At 40.2% G+C, this 15481-nt stretch overlaps 1 protein-coding gene across 1 annotated transcript in view; it reads right to left on the bottom strand.

The window, feature by feature from the left end:
* The window catches only part of CAMK4 (calcium/calmodulin dependent protein kinase IV), an 88521-nt gene extending 74867 nt beyond the window's left edge, over positions 1 to 13654 (bottom strand). Inside the window, exons 1-2 of the mRNA XM_005429526.2 lie at positions 13512 to 13654; positions 3079 to 3157 (exon numbers count right to left, since the gene is read on the bottom strand). Of these exons, the coding sequence (XP_005429583.2) occupies positions 3079 to 3157; positions 13512 to 13654 (222 nt within the window). The remainder of the gene's footprint in view (positions 1 to 3078; positions 3158 to 13511) is intronic.
* Positions 13655 to 15481: the final 1827 nt, after the last annotated feature.

The following is a 15481-nucleotide window of genomic DNA, read 5'->3' as shown; positions in this document are numbered from 1 at the left end:
TTCAAAAATCAACTTTTCTTTGGACCTCTCTAACCCTTCTGACAGTTGTGTTTTAGCAGCTCTAGAAGCTAAGGTTCTAACTTGCCTCTTAGTTTCCCAGCTTTGACATTAAGACACTTCAGGCATAAGAATCAGAGGTGTTCGTTGAAGTAAATTTTATTCACCATAAGTGTAATTAAAGGATTTTAAACTACTCCTAAACTTGGGCTTGACAAAACTAAAATCAACAGAAAATGGAAGCATTCTGCTTCAATAATTTTGAAGCAGTAAAAACCCTTTTTTCTTCCTGCCTTTGAAATTGTAGAAAATTTGTATTAATGGTCAAGAACTATTAAACCTCTCAACAGAAATGTAATATCATGAACACTTTATTTTAGTTACCCAGAAAGATTTGTATAAATGTTTTGTACTGTTACTCTTTGATGGTTTAACCCCTTTAAAAAACCCCTAAACCACAGATGAAACCCCTCACATCCCCCAGACCCCCCAAAAATTAGCGAATAATCTACTCCTATTTTATTAAACAAGATGTTAAAAAATGTATTAATTGCAGAACCTCCTAGGAGCTCAAAACCCTGTACAAGCATGTATTCTCAGAACTGGATGATAGATCTTGCCCAAAATTTTATTTGCTCTTAAATAAGAATGTATTAATCATGCAAAGTGAAAAATTACTCATTCTGTTTAAATGAAAAGAACCCTGATAGCTATTTTATGTTTCTTGCAGTCTGTTCCTAGTGGACTACTTCAATCCTAAAGGATCCTATGTTCTTACCAAAGCTGTTCCCGTGGGACAAAAGTAATGATTTCTAATACTTTACTTCAAATTACAGCACTTCAGTGATCATCACCCAAAAATCTGGAGCTGCCCATCAGCCACCAGCCTCCTAATCACGCATCACTTGTCATCACTTCCAGAGCAATCTGGACCACCCTACCCCTGTCCCTCACCCTGTTTTTACAGACCTCTTCCTTAAAGAGTCAGTCTCATTTGAAGCAGCAGACTATTTCCATTCAGACAGTCAGTTTGAATGGAAAAATCAAGAGTATTTGGTTTTTTGTCATCTTCCTTTGTCTTCTAACTTCAACCCATGTGCTCTTCAGAGCTCCCTTATGTACATTTACGAATAGAATTGAAGAAATGGGACTCTACCAAAAAACAATCACAGACTCCTCTTCTTTTCCTCTCATCCCTTTTCCTCTACTATTGAACAGCCATTCTTTTTTCTAATTGTTTTCAAAAAGGCAAGAGGAAACTTAAGCTGATCAACACTTTAGTACACGACTTGGCCCACACATGGTTAATTTTTATATTGAGACACCCTGAGCAAAGATCAGACCTCCTGCTGTAAGAACACTGGCACGGGTAGTTCATTCCCTGTGATAACAATTACATCTCCAAATTGGTCAGACACAAGCAGTGGCGCATCCTTAAAGCATTCTCTTCCATGTTCTCATTTACACAGAAAAGCTCATTTGCCTAAGAGGATTGCTTGTTTTCATAGCAAAACATCCTAAAGTGCATTAATTACACTGGGAACAACTCAGCTCTGTGAACTGCTTAACCACACTGCTAATATAACCAAGACTGCATTAAGTGAAACTTATATATTATTGCTGATGCAAAAACAACTTACATAACTATAGCCTTTTCCTTTGGTGACATTAAAAAAAAAATAAAAAATCAAGCCTGTGCTACAGCAAGTCTACCAATGTCTAAATTGACTAGTTTCAGACACAGAAAAATAGATCTAGCATAAATACATAAATGTGAAATTGTAAACATAAATTTCCATGAAAGCAAAAACAAAAATCAAAAGGCAGAGAAATATTTTTAAAAAATGTAGTTCTTCCTGTTGCATTTCAGAATGAGAATTATAGGACAGTATACTCCTAAAACATTATAGAATCACTGGCATAATGAACAGATGAAACCTCAAAAATTCTCTGCCCTTCCATAGGAACAGCAGACCACAAGCTCCAGCAATGCACATGCTCTGCTTCTTCCAGTGTGCCAGATGCAAATTCAAAAGCAGCACACACAACTGAATCTTTGTGCCAGTTTAAACCTTGGCTCATGTTCAAAGATGACAAATTAATGCCAACATTTTACTCATGTGAAACCTACTCATTACATCTTGCACTGAGACCACCAGTGGAGCCACCATTTGGGCATGGTTATGCCTACCCACCCATCCTTATGTTTCTACATGTGAACGTTCCTGAACATTATGGAATAATGAATGTTCTAACGCTGGGATAAACTGAATCAAAACCATTCATGAAAAAATACCACATGCATGCCTCACAGCTTGCTTGCTTTCTCTCAGACTTCTTTTTCCATCCTAGGAATATGAACTGCTCTACCCCATGCCCCACAGTGTCTTTCTGCATGAAGTCTCTCAGTCCATAGCTTGCCTTTCTTCTCTAAGCCTCTCTTCTTGCTTTCCACCGTCTATTTTTCAGAACACACAAAAATAGCTGTAGTATAAGTGTGACATACATGGAGTTCTAAAAATAAATTGTCACCTCAACTGGTTCTCTAGCAATTTCATAGTGGTAAAAAAAAACCCACTACAATACATTTCATTTTACTTGGGTTTGAGTTGGTGTTTTAAATCAGTTTCTGAAAAAAGATTAATTGTGTCATGGCATTTTTTGAGCAAAGCAGTGTATTACATCAAAGACAAAACACTGAATATTTAAATTTTTCAAGGTGTCCTTTTTTGGTTTTTTAATGAAAGAAAAAGACATATTTTTCTCTTTAAGTTTTTTGCCAAATCCAAGTGTATACAGACAACACCAGCAGAAGGTACAAGCCAGATTTGTGGGGATTAGGCATTCCCTCTACAGTACTGTTACCTCTAACAGCTGTTTTGGTGATGAGGAGCCAAAGATCACTCATGGAAAATACAAGTTCAGCAGCTTATAATCCTAAATCTAGCACATTTTCCCCACATGAATAACCTGCACAAAAAAAAACCAACAAAAAAAAAGGCCAAAAATAAGGAAAAAAAAGCCCAGAGAAAATCCCAAACATATTCCAAAGCAAAGCAAAACAAAACAAAAATGACTTACTGTCTTCTTCAACATTTTGACGGCGTAAGGTTTCTGGGTCCCTTTCTGCCTGCATCTGTAGACAATGGATGTAGCCCCACTAAATTTAAAATAATAAAAAAAAAAAAAAAAGAAGGAAGAATAGTTGGGTTGTACATACAACTCTTCGAATCTGTCAATAAACAGAGTTGCCTACACTTTCTACTCCTCCCAGTTTGGGCAAAACTATCTCAACTCTTCCCCACAGATGCAATAAACCCTCCCCCCCAACCCCAAGAATTGTCAAAACCCCTCTGTGTTCAACCAGAGAACCTCAGCAGTTACTCAGCCAACAGAAGTTGCAAGAGTTTAACATCCTTCTTGGCCACACCGTTTCTGTCTCATGGCAATCCCTGGACGTTTCCTTGGATAATCAAGTCACCACTTCTTGTCTTTGTTAAGGCAACATATCTGTGACAGTAAGTTACATTGGGGGGCCTTCTCAATAATTGCTGATGACAGCAATGGTGAAACAGAAGAGAAAATTTTTGTGCTGCTCCTTGCCCGCTGGACCAAAAAGCCAAATGGAGGAGGCAGCACTTTAGGATAATCCAGTGGAAATTGGTGGGACTTGTTCACAGCAAAAGTAGCCTGAGCTTACATCTTCTGTTTGCCTTCAAGGTGTGATTACTTGAATGTGAAAAGCCTGAGCACTCATAATGGCTCTGCAGGATGGACGGCACTTCTCTGAGTGCATAGTTGGGGCAGGCGGTTTCCAGAGAGAGGCTCAACTTGCTGTGCTTTACTTGTTTCTGTCAAGCAAGGGCCCTGTATCTATGAATTACCTAAAGAGAGGTTGAAACCTCTGGCAAGCTCATACTGGTTAGAAACCATCCAGATCCCTTTGTATTCTACCCAAAACAGACGTACTGAAGCACCATCACTGAAGGCATTTTTGGAAACTTCCTTCCCTCAGACCCATTCCAAGACTCAGCACTTCTAAGTAGCTGCATATTTTTAAGGTAGAGGAGACTGCAGTTGTCATATATGACCTCCTGAACAACCACTGCAGAAGTGCACACAGCAGCTCTGCAGTGAGCGAATTCTCACGCATACCAGATGCCAAATTGCACTGCACATCCCTCTGAACCAGGAGAAACCCATCTCAGTGAGTCTACAGGAGACAACCATGACAGGAGCAGCTTTCTTTTAAACAGCAGAATGGCATAGCCACACTTGACCATAGGAATAAAGCTGTGGCAACAAGATTCATTATTCTAGGTGCTGTACAGAACTGCCATGGGTGCCCTGCTCTTCTCCCGCCTCAGCATGGGCCAGACAGGTGCCACACAAGGCTCTGCAGTAGTAGGCACATCCCTATTTTCATAATTTCATGAGTGAGCACAAGAACTGGCATTTGATTGAGAAGATTTATTTCAGAAAGACCTCTTCATAAAGAAAGGTCGCCTGTGGCAAGGGTTATGCAGCTCAGTCATCTGGGGCTTCTCTGCACCACATATAAATTAATCTTCACTTCATCTCAAATGCTAAAATGATTTGTCTCTCTTCAAAGTATATTGATAAACGTGTGGGAGTACTGAGAGCTTCAATGACTCCCAGAATCATTACATGAATTTAATTAGATCTCCTCTCCCTAGCCAAGTCTCCAAAGACTCTATTTAGCATGAAGAAAAAATATATCACATTAAAAAACCCCTCACATCTTTTAAATACAACAAAACTGTTAAAAGATAGAATTCTAAGAATATGCTGTGATAAGGTTTATATCTCCAGTACTTCACTGCAGGATTGCAATGGGGAAGTCAGTGCATAAACTGCAAATCATTCCTGCACCCTGCTTCACATACACAGAGTGCAGTACAAACATTAAACTCATTAGTTTACATATGTCCTTACAAATAGGCAGCAAACTTTCTAGAATTTATTGTATTTGGGTGAGGGCAGAATTAGAGAAGCTATTTAGCAGCAGCTATTAATCCAAATAAATAGATGATAATTCCTGTACAAATCTCTTGATGTTCACTGCTGCTGTGGCAATGGAGGGCAGTCCCTGTCTCTCAGTAAAGCTACTGTCAGTATTTGCATCACCAGCTTGCAAAGTCTTCCATGTAAATAAGAGCCTAGCCACTAGAACACCCCAGATTATTTAACTGTCTTAGAGATGAGACGGACATCTCCACCAGAAAGGGTAGATAGCATCACACCACCTTTAACAGTTCATTTGACAGTACCCAAACCTGGAAGACAGGCAGCATAATGCTTGAAAGAGATGCAAGACAGCCCAGAGAGAGAATCCAGTTGAGCAGTTTGACATCAGGCTCATTAGTCAATATTCAAAACACAAACAAAGGTGCTACTTTGGAAATTATTCTCTATTGAACAGATTTCTGCATACCCCTGCAGTCCTACTTTGGTGCACAATTGATGACAAGGTATGGCAAGACTTGGGAACACTTTGAAAGATTTTGCTTGTGATTTACATGGCTTTAACCAGCTCTCACCAGCCAGGAGAGAAAACACCTAACATTAACTAACAACCAGCTCTGCTTTCCTCTTCCAGGTAGAAACCAGTACGGGAAATCAGGAACGGGATGGCAACCTGCTTACACTACGTCTGGCGCTAAACAGCAGAGACCTATTATTAGTATGGACCTGATTCCTTGTATCTTTGTTGGTAACCGGATAGCTTCACTTCTTCACAGTTAAAAAAAAAAAAAAGATAGTGAGGAGTGGAGGGAAGTGGTGCAAGCAGAAATCAGCCTATGGAACTTAATGTAAATGCATAAACAGAACTGCCTCATGTAAATCCGGGTGGTTTGCTCTGCTTCTTTCTTTGGCTTCCTGCTGGAGCTTTCTGCTGAATCAGCACATCCAGCTTTCCCAAGTGACTCTGTGACTTGGAAGGTCACCAGCTGGAGCAATTCAAGCTTTCATCACCAGAGAGCAGTGGGAAGATTCAGCTGCAAGACTCTCACGGGAAGCTGAAGCACAGAGAGCTGCTAATTGTAACCTCTTGCCCCTACCCTACGTTTTTGCAACATCAAACCTTGACTGCCATCACCCGGCTTCTCAGAACCTCCTCTCGAATTTGCATCAACTGAAAACTTCATTGATACGTTTTGTAAGAATACACAAATATACAGAAACCAGGAATCCTTGTGGCAACACGCCACTTCCCTCAGGCATGGAATTCATGGCCAGACAGGCAGACCTGGAGCCTCCCAATGTCCCATTCTCTGCAAGGGGTGTTTGCTTCGTCTGAACAATAAATGTAAATACTGCTATAGAAAGAGATCACCCATACTTGATGGTTATTTGATAAGCAGCAGACACAAACCCTGGAGACTATTTAACCCACCCCCATTAACAGCTTAAATGGGAGAAACTGAGAGGGCCCTGAGCCCAAACAGCTGATAATCACTTGCAGAAGTGCATTGCAGAGCATGACTGACAAGTGACCCATTACCAGTTCAGGCTAGAAAACAGAAATCATGTCTCCCATATTCCACAACATTACTCACTCTATTGTGTTTGCCTATTTAGAATTGATTCGGTCAGCTTTTGCCTCTTTGTATTTAGTGAATATATAGAAATATATATATCTTTGCATATATGCATACACATTTATATGCAATATTTATTTTATATATATCTGTGTTTGTAAGTGTGCATTTATTTACTTCTAAGCAAAATTAGGCTTAAAGGAGCTTCCAGCTGCTGGGTTTTTTGCACCTTTGCCTGGAAACAGTCTACCTGAATTCAAAACATAAATTATTTGAAATTGGCTGGAATAAGAAAAATAGGAACAAAAAAAAAAAAGGAAAGGAAAGGAAAAGAAAGCATATTCTTGGAATGTGCAGTTGGCCAAGTTAGAGAATAGTAATTAGAATTGTTGAAAATATTGCCATTCTCCTTTACTCGTACATGTATTTCAATCTGGAAATCTGCTTAATGATTCTGTTAAAGATTTACTTTTAAAATCCCAGGTATAACTGTGATCATGCTAAAGAAGAAAAGCAACAACACGAGTCATCTTATTGTGAAGACGCCAAATTCTTTACTACAAAAACCTATTTCTATATATACATATATGTATTGAACTTAGAAAAAACCTGAAACTCATTTATACATCTTTATTGCGTGGTCATAATGGACAACAAAAACACTCACTTTTGTGATGCCACCTACAATGCAGACAATGACAACACATAAGAAACCTCATGATGTCCTGTGCATGGAATGTATCACAGCTGAGGCACACACAACCCAGTATTAGCACAGAAATAGTTTTCCTGAAGTGCAAATACTTCAGCTGCATGATAAATTCACTCACCCATTAGTCAACCAAGTAAGTGTGTGCCACTAAATACATCAAAATAGACTCAAATTCAATAACTGACCTCTGCATGTGTGTTGTCTAAGACACGATTTTGAAAAGCGCTTTCGAAATATTTAAAATGTGCAAAACCTTCTGCCCCCTCCCCACCCACCTCTCAATATACAATTGGTTGAGCATTCTGGATTATTTTTGTTATTACTATTCTCAGGTGTTACTGAGCTTCCAGTGATTTCAGAAAGACACTGCTTTAAAGGCAGGGCAGCAGCACCACAGTGCCCTGCCTGTGCTAAGGACTCCAGACAGCAAGACTGAGAGAAAAGGCACGGCCACACTTCAAATAGATGCTGTCAAAAATAGTGGTGTCAGCACAGATGGAAGGAAGGCAGGGACGCCCAGGAGGGGTGTTAAGGAGGTGGAAGTGATCAGCAGAATTTGCACATAAAGGAGAAAATGGAATTTGCAAGATCCTGCAGCAGAGCCTGGCAGAGAGAGAAAATACAAAACAGGAAAAGACAGAATTTGACCCAGTTTGGAAAAAGCATTTCTTCCCTGAAACCCAAAAAAAGCTTCTGCCTCTGAAACAGGAAAGGCAACCAAAATGAAATGCAGCCATATGTTTACTTGGCCACAGGTAGGTAGTAAAAGTAAATTCCTCAAGCTGCAGCTTTTAAAATAAAATAACACTCATTGGCAGTAATTTCACTGTAAGAAGGAAATTCAATCTTTTCAAAAGTAGGTCAGCATTTCCACACCATACCCACTCATCCTGGTTTTTATGTTGCCTCTGAATCAACTCATTACAAATACAGTCCTCAATGTAATCTCCTGTAAATTTCATTTGGATTACATTCCTTAAGTTATGGATTGATTTTTTGAAAATAAATTAGTTTGTGCTTCATGCAGTCAAGGAATAATTACACAATCAAGTTTGTCCAATAAAAACACGTGGAAAGAATGATCAGTCCCAAGAAAACTGCACCTGGTACAAAGCCATGGAAATCTGTGCTGCCAAAACTGCAGCAAGAGATCAAAGTCCATTATAGGTTTCCACAAAGAATACTGATTTCTTTGTATAGTTTACAGAAGCATAAAGTTAAAGCTCATTAATTTACCTTTTCTTAGATATACACTAAAAGGTCAAAATGGATTTATAGAAATGAAATTACTATTCCTAGACTTCCAAATTAAACATCCTGTTCGAAGTTAAAAGACTGGAAAAAACAACAACAAAAAAAAACCAACCAAAACCAACCAACCAAACAAACAAAAATGTTGAAAAACAAACAAAAAAAGATAAGAGAAAATCTATTAACAGTGAGGAATTAAAATTAGTTTAAGAGTGCATATTCCATGGTATTACTAATATTGCCTTCACTTTCAAAAATACATACATGTAAATTTGGGAATTCTCACAACTTGCATTTCATGTAGAAGTATCAAACAAACTCTTTCTGCAGTAATCTAACAAACAATTCTTAAATTATTCAAATCTAATCTCAAAGCTTCTTCTAAATGTCAATATCTACATATACAGGGCTTGCAAGCAATTGCAAGCCACTGTAGCCCTGCCTTTTCCCTCATTATTTCATGATTTGTAAACAGAATGGAAAATTTCACAAAACATAGATCATTTAGGAGCAGCAAAAAGCCTTGAATTCCCACATACTATGAGGAATAAAACAAATCTTTAATGAAGGCAAGGTTAGTGGAAAAAATGTACATGGTTCTGAAAAGGAAATCTAATTCAAGAAATTGCGTTCCAGAGTTCTGGCTGGTTTGATTTTTAGAATGAAAACATCCATACCTTTTCAGTTTTTTGTTGTTTTGGTTTATTGTTTGGGGTGGGTTTCTTTTTTTTGGTATTTGTTTGTTTGTTTGTTTTTGTTTTTTTACTTTTAGCTGCTGAGTAGATTTCCTAGTATTTGAGGTGAAAGGACTTTTCAGCAATTGTTCAGACTGGCCTCCAAAGGCAATGCAATAGCCCAAAAAGTTATTTTTTATATTCAGCCTTCACTGCATTCAGCAGATAAAAGGAGCCTTAGATAAACACAACAAAAGACCTACATCATTAAAAAAACCAAAAAAACTGTAATCAAACTAGTGCTTGCTAATATTCTTGAACCTGTAAATGCCACAGATAACAGTTTGTAGAACTATAATTCTTTAGACATGGGGTAGGTTGGCTGCTGAAACACAAATTAAAATGCAGCAGTTCCAGCCACTCCTGCTGCGGTGGCTGGACCAGCAGCTGATAACTCCTGCTGGCACTGCAGCAGCATTTCTAACTTGCTTCCAATGAAGACCCTCCCTCAAATATTGCAGGAAATTTACAGAAAAGGACCTCTATCCCACAGAGAGGCTAAACACATTGTTACACCTGGATGTAGCACCTTTTTAAACTGCAGGAATTCAGTTAGGTGTCACATTAGCTGCATTCTTTCATATCCACATTAACACTACATAATTTCCCCCACATCAAATGCTACTTCTTAAATTTCAGTTTAGCTTGTAGATAAATATTGAGAAGAAAGAGACCCCCAGCACTGAATCTGACTTCACTGCCTTTCACTGAGTGGAAATAGCTGACCCAAACTTAAAAGCAAGAATCATTATCTCAAGCATCAATTTGAAAAGCACAGAAGCAGAACTCAAACTACACCTAATTCCAGAGGTTACTGCTGTTCTCTGTGTACATTGCTCCCTTGAAGTATCCCACCTTTCTGAAATTTGGGCTCCTAAACAAAACTTCAGGTGTGACTGCTGAAATGCAGATACAAGGTGAAGATCAGAGCACTTCCTACAGCACTGTGTAAGAAAAATGTATAGAAAATACATTCACCATTTCTTCTTTTTCCTTTAGCCCCTCAAATATGTTGGGTCAGACCACACATTGGAATAGCTGTATTTCTTAAACCACACAGGAGTTCCCTGTAGGAAACACAAATTTTTCCTACCAAGTCAGAAAAAAACCATGTGACTTTAACTTGGCTGAAACCAAACTTATAATAGTGGGGAGCTCACCTTTTAACATGAAGTCCAACAGACCCAGAAAGCGATCTTGAATATTTTATTTAGAAATTAGTTGTCCTTGAGAACGCTCTTCTCTTTTCAGGGGCTGGACAGTTCTTAGCTACCCACGTCTAAGCAGTTCAGTGAAATGAGCAGAGCAAAGAAAAGAAGGTGGAAGAGTGGACCAAGGGAAGCCATGCATGTTTTTGTCCTCAATACTGAACTTTGGACACAGTGAGGCAAATCTTCCAACACATGTGCTAACACAATGTGTGTGAGATGCAGCCCCAGATCCTTGGGCTGGCTCAAGGGCTTTCTCACAGTCACAGACAGATGCTGTGCACAGATATGGTGTGACTGGCCTCCCCAAGTGCCGCACAAAGCCGGACCACTGAACCTACCCAGTGAACTCACCCCTCCTGGGAATACATGTGCCTTGTTTAAAGCGCCATTTCAACCCCTATCTCATAAGCAGCACTTTTCCCCCCTCCTCTTCTTAAAATATACTAATGAAGAATAAACATTATTTATTTAAACTTCATGAAGAGGGCATGTGAGGAGAAAAGAGTGCTGAGCAGTAAAAACTTTGTAAAACCCTCTGTGTTACAAGCCTTCCTTCCTGGGCCATTGCAAAATTACCTGCCTGTTTTTTTTTTTTTTAATTTTATTTTTCCTGGGTTTTTTTTCATATTCCTTCATCAGGAAGAGTTTTAAACAGCCTGTACTATGAGCAGGTGTCAACACCATTGATTACTGCTCTTCATGCATCCTCCAGATGCAGAAGGCAGACTGAACTTAACACTAAATCAGAGCATGTGGCAGCATGAACATCCTCACATGTTGACTCTAGTTCCCCTGGTCGAGGGAAGGGAAGCAGGGTGGAGCTTATGGACTTCTAACAGCTTGCTCTGTACATAGGAAAGTTATTTGAAATCAGACAGGGAAAAATTAATGGTTGTTTGTGTCTGCACATTTAAATCTAGCTTTGAACAAACTTTACAACCAGCAAGTTTAGGTCTAGGCATTTTCTGGATTCTGAAAGCTCATGTGCCCATGTGTATCCTTAATAGCCCTCTTTTTGGTAAGTTACAGAGTTTTCTCCTTGAAGGTTTGTGTTGTGCAGAATAATCAATTCCTATGCAGTGGCTTCTCTGAAATAAATTGCTTTTGCCAAGAAGTTTATGTTCAGTGCCAGCCCAGGATCCCTTAGCACAAGACAACAAAGAAAATTTTAATATATGACAGATTCAAAAGTTCTTGGGCTGTTTTTAGCTATTACATATGTTTTCTTCTTTAAACCTGGTGGGACAGACATTTCTAATCATAAGCTATAAGACTGAAAGCCAGGCAATGCAAAATAATTGGGAGGAATGCATAATATTTTGCCAATGCTCCCTAAATTAACATATTTTATAACATTTTGTGTATTCTGATCATATTTAAATATATTCTCGAAAGATAAATTGAAATAGCTAATTTTCCATAATAGAGAGGTCTTTTAATCTGCTGCTTCTAGTATTTTTGTCACAGTCAGAAAACCCAACTTGCCATTATCATAAAAATTACCTGCAGACTTAACACTTAGCTGTAATTTTACTGCATTGACAAAGCTACATAAGAAAGATGAAGCTGCAGCAGAGAGACACAGTTATTATTTATAAAACAGAAAAAAATTCTTGAGGAAGTGAAGAAGGCATGTACTCTGCTGCAGGTTTTGCCAGTGAGAGTTATTTACATCAGAGTGAAAGGGTTTGCAATCCTGCCAGGCCTGGCAGCCAAATGTCAACTTACTGTAGGCACAGGGGAGGTTTCAAGTCAGGTCCTGTCTTCCAAAACTGTAAGACCAGCTCTTCCAGCTTCAGTTCTGGTGGCTGGGAAAGACCTAAGTCGGTCTAGATCTTCCTTAAATGCTGGATTTATTCCACATGGACAGAGGAAAAACGCTGCATCTGTCCTCAGCTAACCCACAGATGTCATGGAGCCCTCCTCACCACCCACCCTGGTGCCAGGCACAAAGTGGACAGGAAGCTGGGATCACCACACCTTCCTTCTCAGGGACACATGCACACCATGCAGGACTGCAGGGGGGTGTCCTTGCCTCCAGGTACCCTCCAGGTTGCTCCATCACTTCCAGTCCATCAACAGGATTGGGGAGAAGCTGGTGGGGAGCTTGACAGAAAAGATTGTGGGTTGAGATGAGGACAGAGAGATCCCTTACCAGTTTATAACATGGGCAAAACTGACTTGGCTTGGGGAAATTAATTTTAATTACTGACAATTAACAAATAGAGTGGAAATTGGAAAGAAAAATCTTACATTAAAACATATTTTAATCATATTATCTTCAGGCTTGGATAGAGATCTTGTGCCTTTTTGGCGTAATTATTTACTTTACACTGGTGTGTACAGCCTAAGAACATTAATGCTGCCCAAAGCACTGTGTGACAGGAGGGATGTCTCCCTCTCCACTGCACAGGCAGAACGCACAGAAACACGGACCAAGCAGCCACTGTGGGCGTGGAGTTAGGCCATGAACTCTGAAGACAGAAAGTCAGATGGGATATCCCAAATGTGTCTCAGGGAAAGCAAAATACCAACAACAAAGCCACCACCACCAAAAAACCCCCAATCAACCAAAGCCAGTGGGAGCCTGTGTATTCAGTTCCAGAAGTTCTGTGTTTCTGCTGGTCAGCAATAGTTCTGCTCATTTGTCTTCCCTGCTCTGTTGCTGCTCTTTCTGGTTTCGGGGCTTTCTAACTGGACCACCAGAGAGCATGGCATTTGAAAATTGAATGTCTGGTGCTGCTGGTGTGAGATGGAAGGCAGCAGGCACAACAAAGGCCATGGCTGGTAAGATGGGAGGCCCTGGGAAGGATTTTGTGAAGCAGAGAAATGTTACAAGACAAGAAGAAGAGAATTTACAGAATCAAAAGCCTCTCATGGTAAAGCTGTGGCCTGTGTCTGTTTTCACTCTCTGAGTTTTGTCTGTCCTTAGTTGCAGCAGTGCATTGGGAGCAGCTGACCTGGCTGAGCTCATCTGGCCTTGGAGCTACTGGGGGAGAAGCTGCAGAAGGGACCAGGAGTGACTCCCAGCCACTCCTGTCACCTAATCTGGGGGTTCCCTTGGCCAATGGCAGTGCTAGCCTTCAGCACAAGGACCTCTGGCACCATCTCCAGCAGCTTCAAGGCAAAGTTAAGGGGAAGCCTCTTGCAAAGCCTCCCTCCAGCTCCATCCTCAGAAGCGTCCATGTCAGCAGGATTCTCATTTCTGGAGCTGTGAACATTAACAGGTCTGAGCTTACAGGCTGCAGGTTTGACTGGCTTGCCCACATTCCCTCCTGAAAAGCATTTGTGTAATTGGCAATTTTGCACGGTCACATCTTCTCCAGATCTTCCTGCAATACAAAGATAGAAGTTTTGACTTCCAGAGCTAAATTAAGCTTCCAGTTCTTTCTGCATCAAACACAAGATCAACTTCCAAATGAGCCGCTCTCTCTTTCCTGCATCAGCTGTCACCTGGAGCAATGAACTACATAAAAAAACCCTTTGTTGTAGGAAAGACTTTCTGTGTTTCAGTTCAACAGACTCCACCTAGTCCATACTCCCTGCCCATAGTTACTCTGAAGGATTGCAGGTGAAAACTATGATATTCCTCCCAGAAGTTTCCTTCTTTACCAACTCACCAGTGACATCAGGACTCTGACTCAAATATTCTCACACCTGCTCTAATTGGGCCTTTAACGTTTTTAAGATTCCAGCTTTTTCCACACAATGTTTTCTTCGGTAGTATTCTCTACTAATTAAAGAACTTATCTTTTTCTTCTTTTTCCTCTTCCCCCACCACATTTTTAAAATATATTGTTTAGTAAATTTAATCAATAATGCATTTCAGCTTCCTCCCTTCTTAGTGCTACTGCTGTATATTCTGTTCCATGTTGCCTTTTCTACTTTTTCTGAAATTCCGATTTTCACCATCCTATACTTTGACAGTTCCCAGTGCAGATAAACCAACAGAAACTTCAACAGGATGCTAAGAAGCTCTTCTCAATCACCATGATCACAGACCATCTTGGTAATTAATCATACACATCTGCAGGCAAGTATACATTGAATTGTTTTCATGAAAGTGTCACCACTACTCAATCCTTGAAATTAGGGAACTCTTTTTACAAAGTATGAAATTGTTTTCAAGGAGAAGATTCCAGAACTTCTCGTCCATGAACATCTTTCATCTTTTCTTTAAGTTCTCTGCACCAGTCACTGATCAAGCCAGTGTTTAATTGGTGATGCTAGAGAAAGGCTGCACTTTCCATTTTTAAAGGACTGAGACTTTTTAGCTGTCAGAGCTGATCTGTAATCCGGGATAATGAATCTCATCTAATCTGCGTCAGTCTGTACTCCTCTACATAATGAACTCAGCACAGTGGTGTATCAGATGTTTGGAAATAAATTACTTTCGTGCTCTCCCCATCATACTGAAACTCCAATGACATACCTGAAGGCTGTCATTTTCAAACTCCACTGGAATGTAAAATAGAATTGCAGTTAGACAGTATTTAAGACATAGTCTGCATAGGATTTACATGTTCACATTTTTAAAAGATGTTTTAAAAAGGTTCTGTGTGTATCTTCAGAGAGCGACCTAAAACAAAACACACAGTCATGTTTATGCCCATGTGCTGGTTCATGCCCCTGTAAGCCCCAAGCGGGTTACAGCCATGCAGCTCAGCTGTCCATGCCAGCAAGTGGCTGCTGTGTGCCCTGCACTGCAGAGGTGCCCTGCAGGCACAGCTCCAGCATCCACATCACCCACAGCCTGGGAAAAGAGCTGTGGTGCACCAGCAGGGTAGAAGGTTTGGACGTGGAACTTCAAAGGCCTTCTGTTGTCAGACAGGCCGGTGCTTCTGTGTCCCTCAGCAGCACTTGTGTGTCCGCATCTCTTCTTGTGTCGCTGGAACCACCTTTGTGTCCCTGCACTCTCCTTTCTGTCCTCACACATCACTTTTGTCCCTGAACACCCCTTTGTATTCCTGCACACTGCTCTGTGTCCCTGCATGCTCCTTTGGGTCCCTACAC

Source organism: Geospiza fortis, unplaced genomic scaffold (assembly GCF_000277835.1).
Source record: "Geospiza fortis unplaced genomic scaffold, GeoFor_1.0 scaffold433, whole genome shotgun sequence".
In the NCBI taxonomy this organism is placed as follows: Eukaryota; Metazoa; Chordata; class Aves; order Passeriformes; family Thraupidae; genus Geospiza; species Geospiza fortis.
This window is presented reverse-complemented; position numbering and strand designations above follow the sequence as displayed.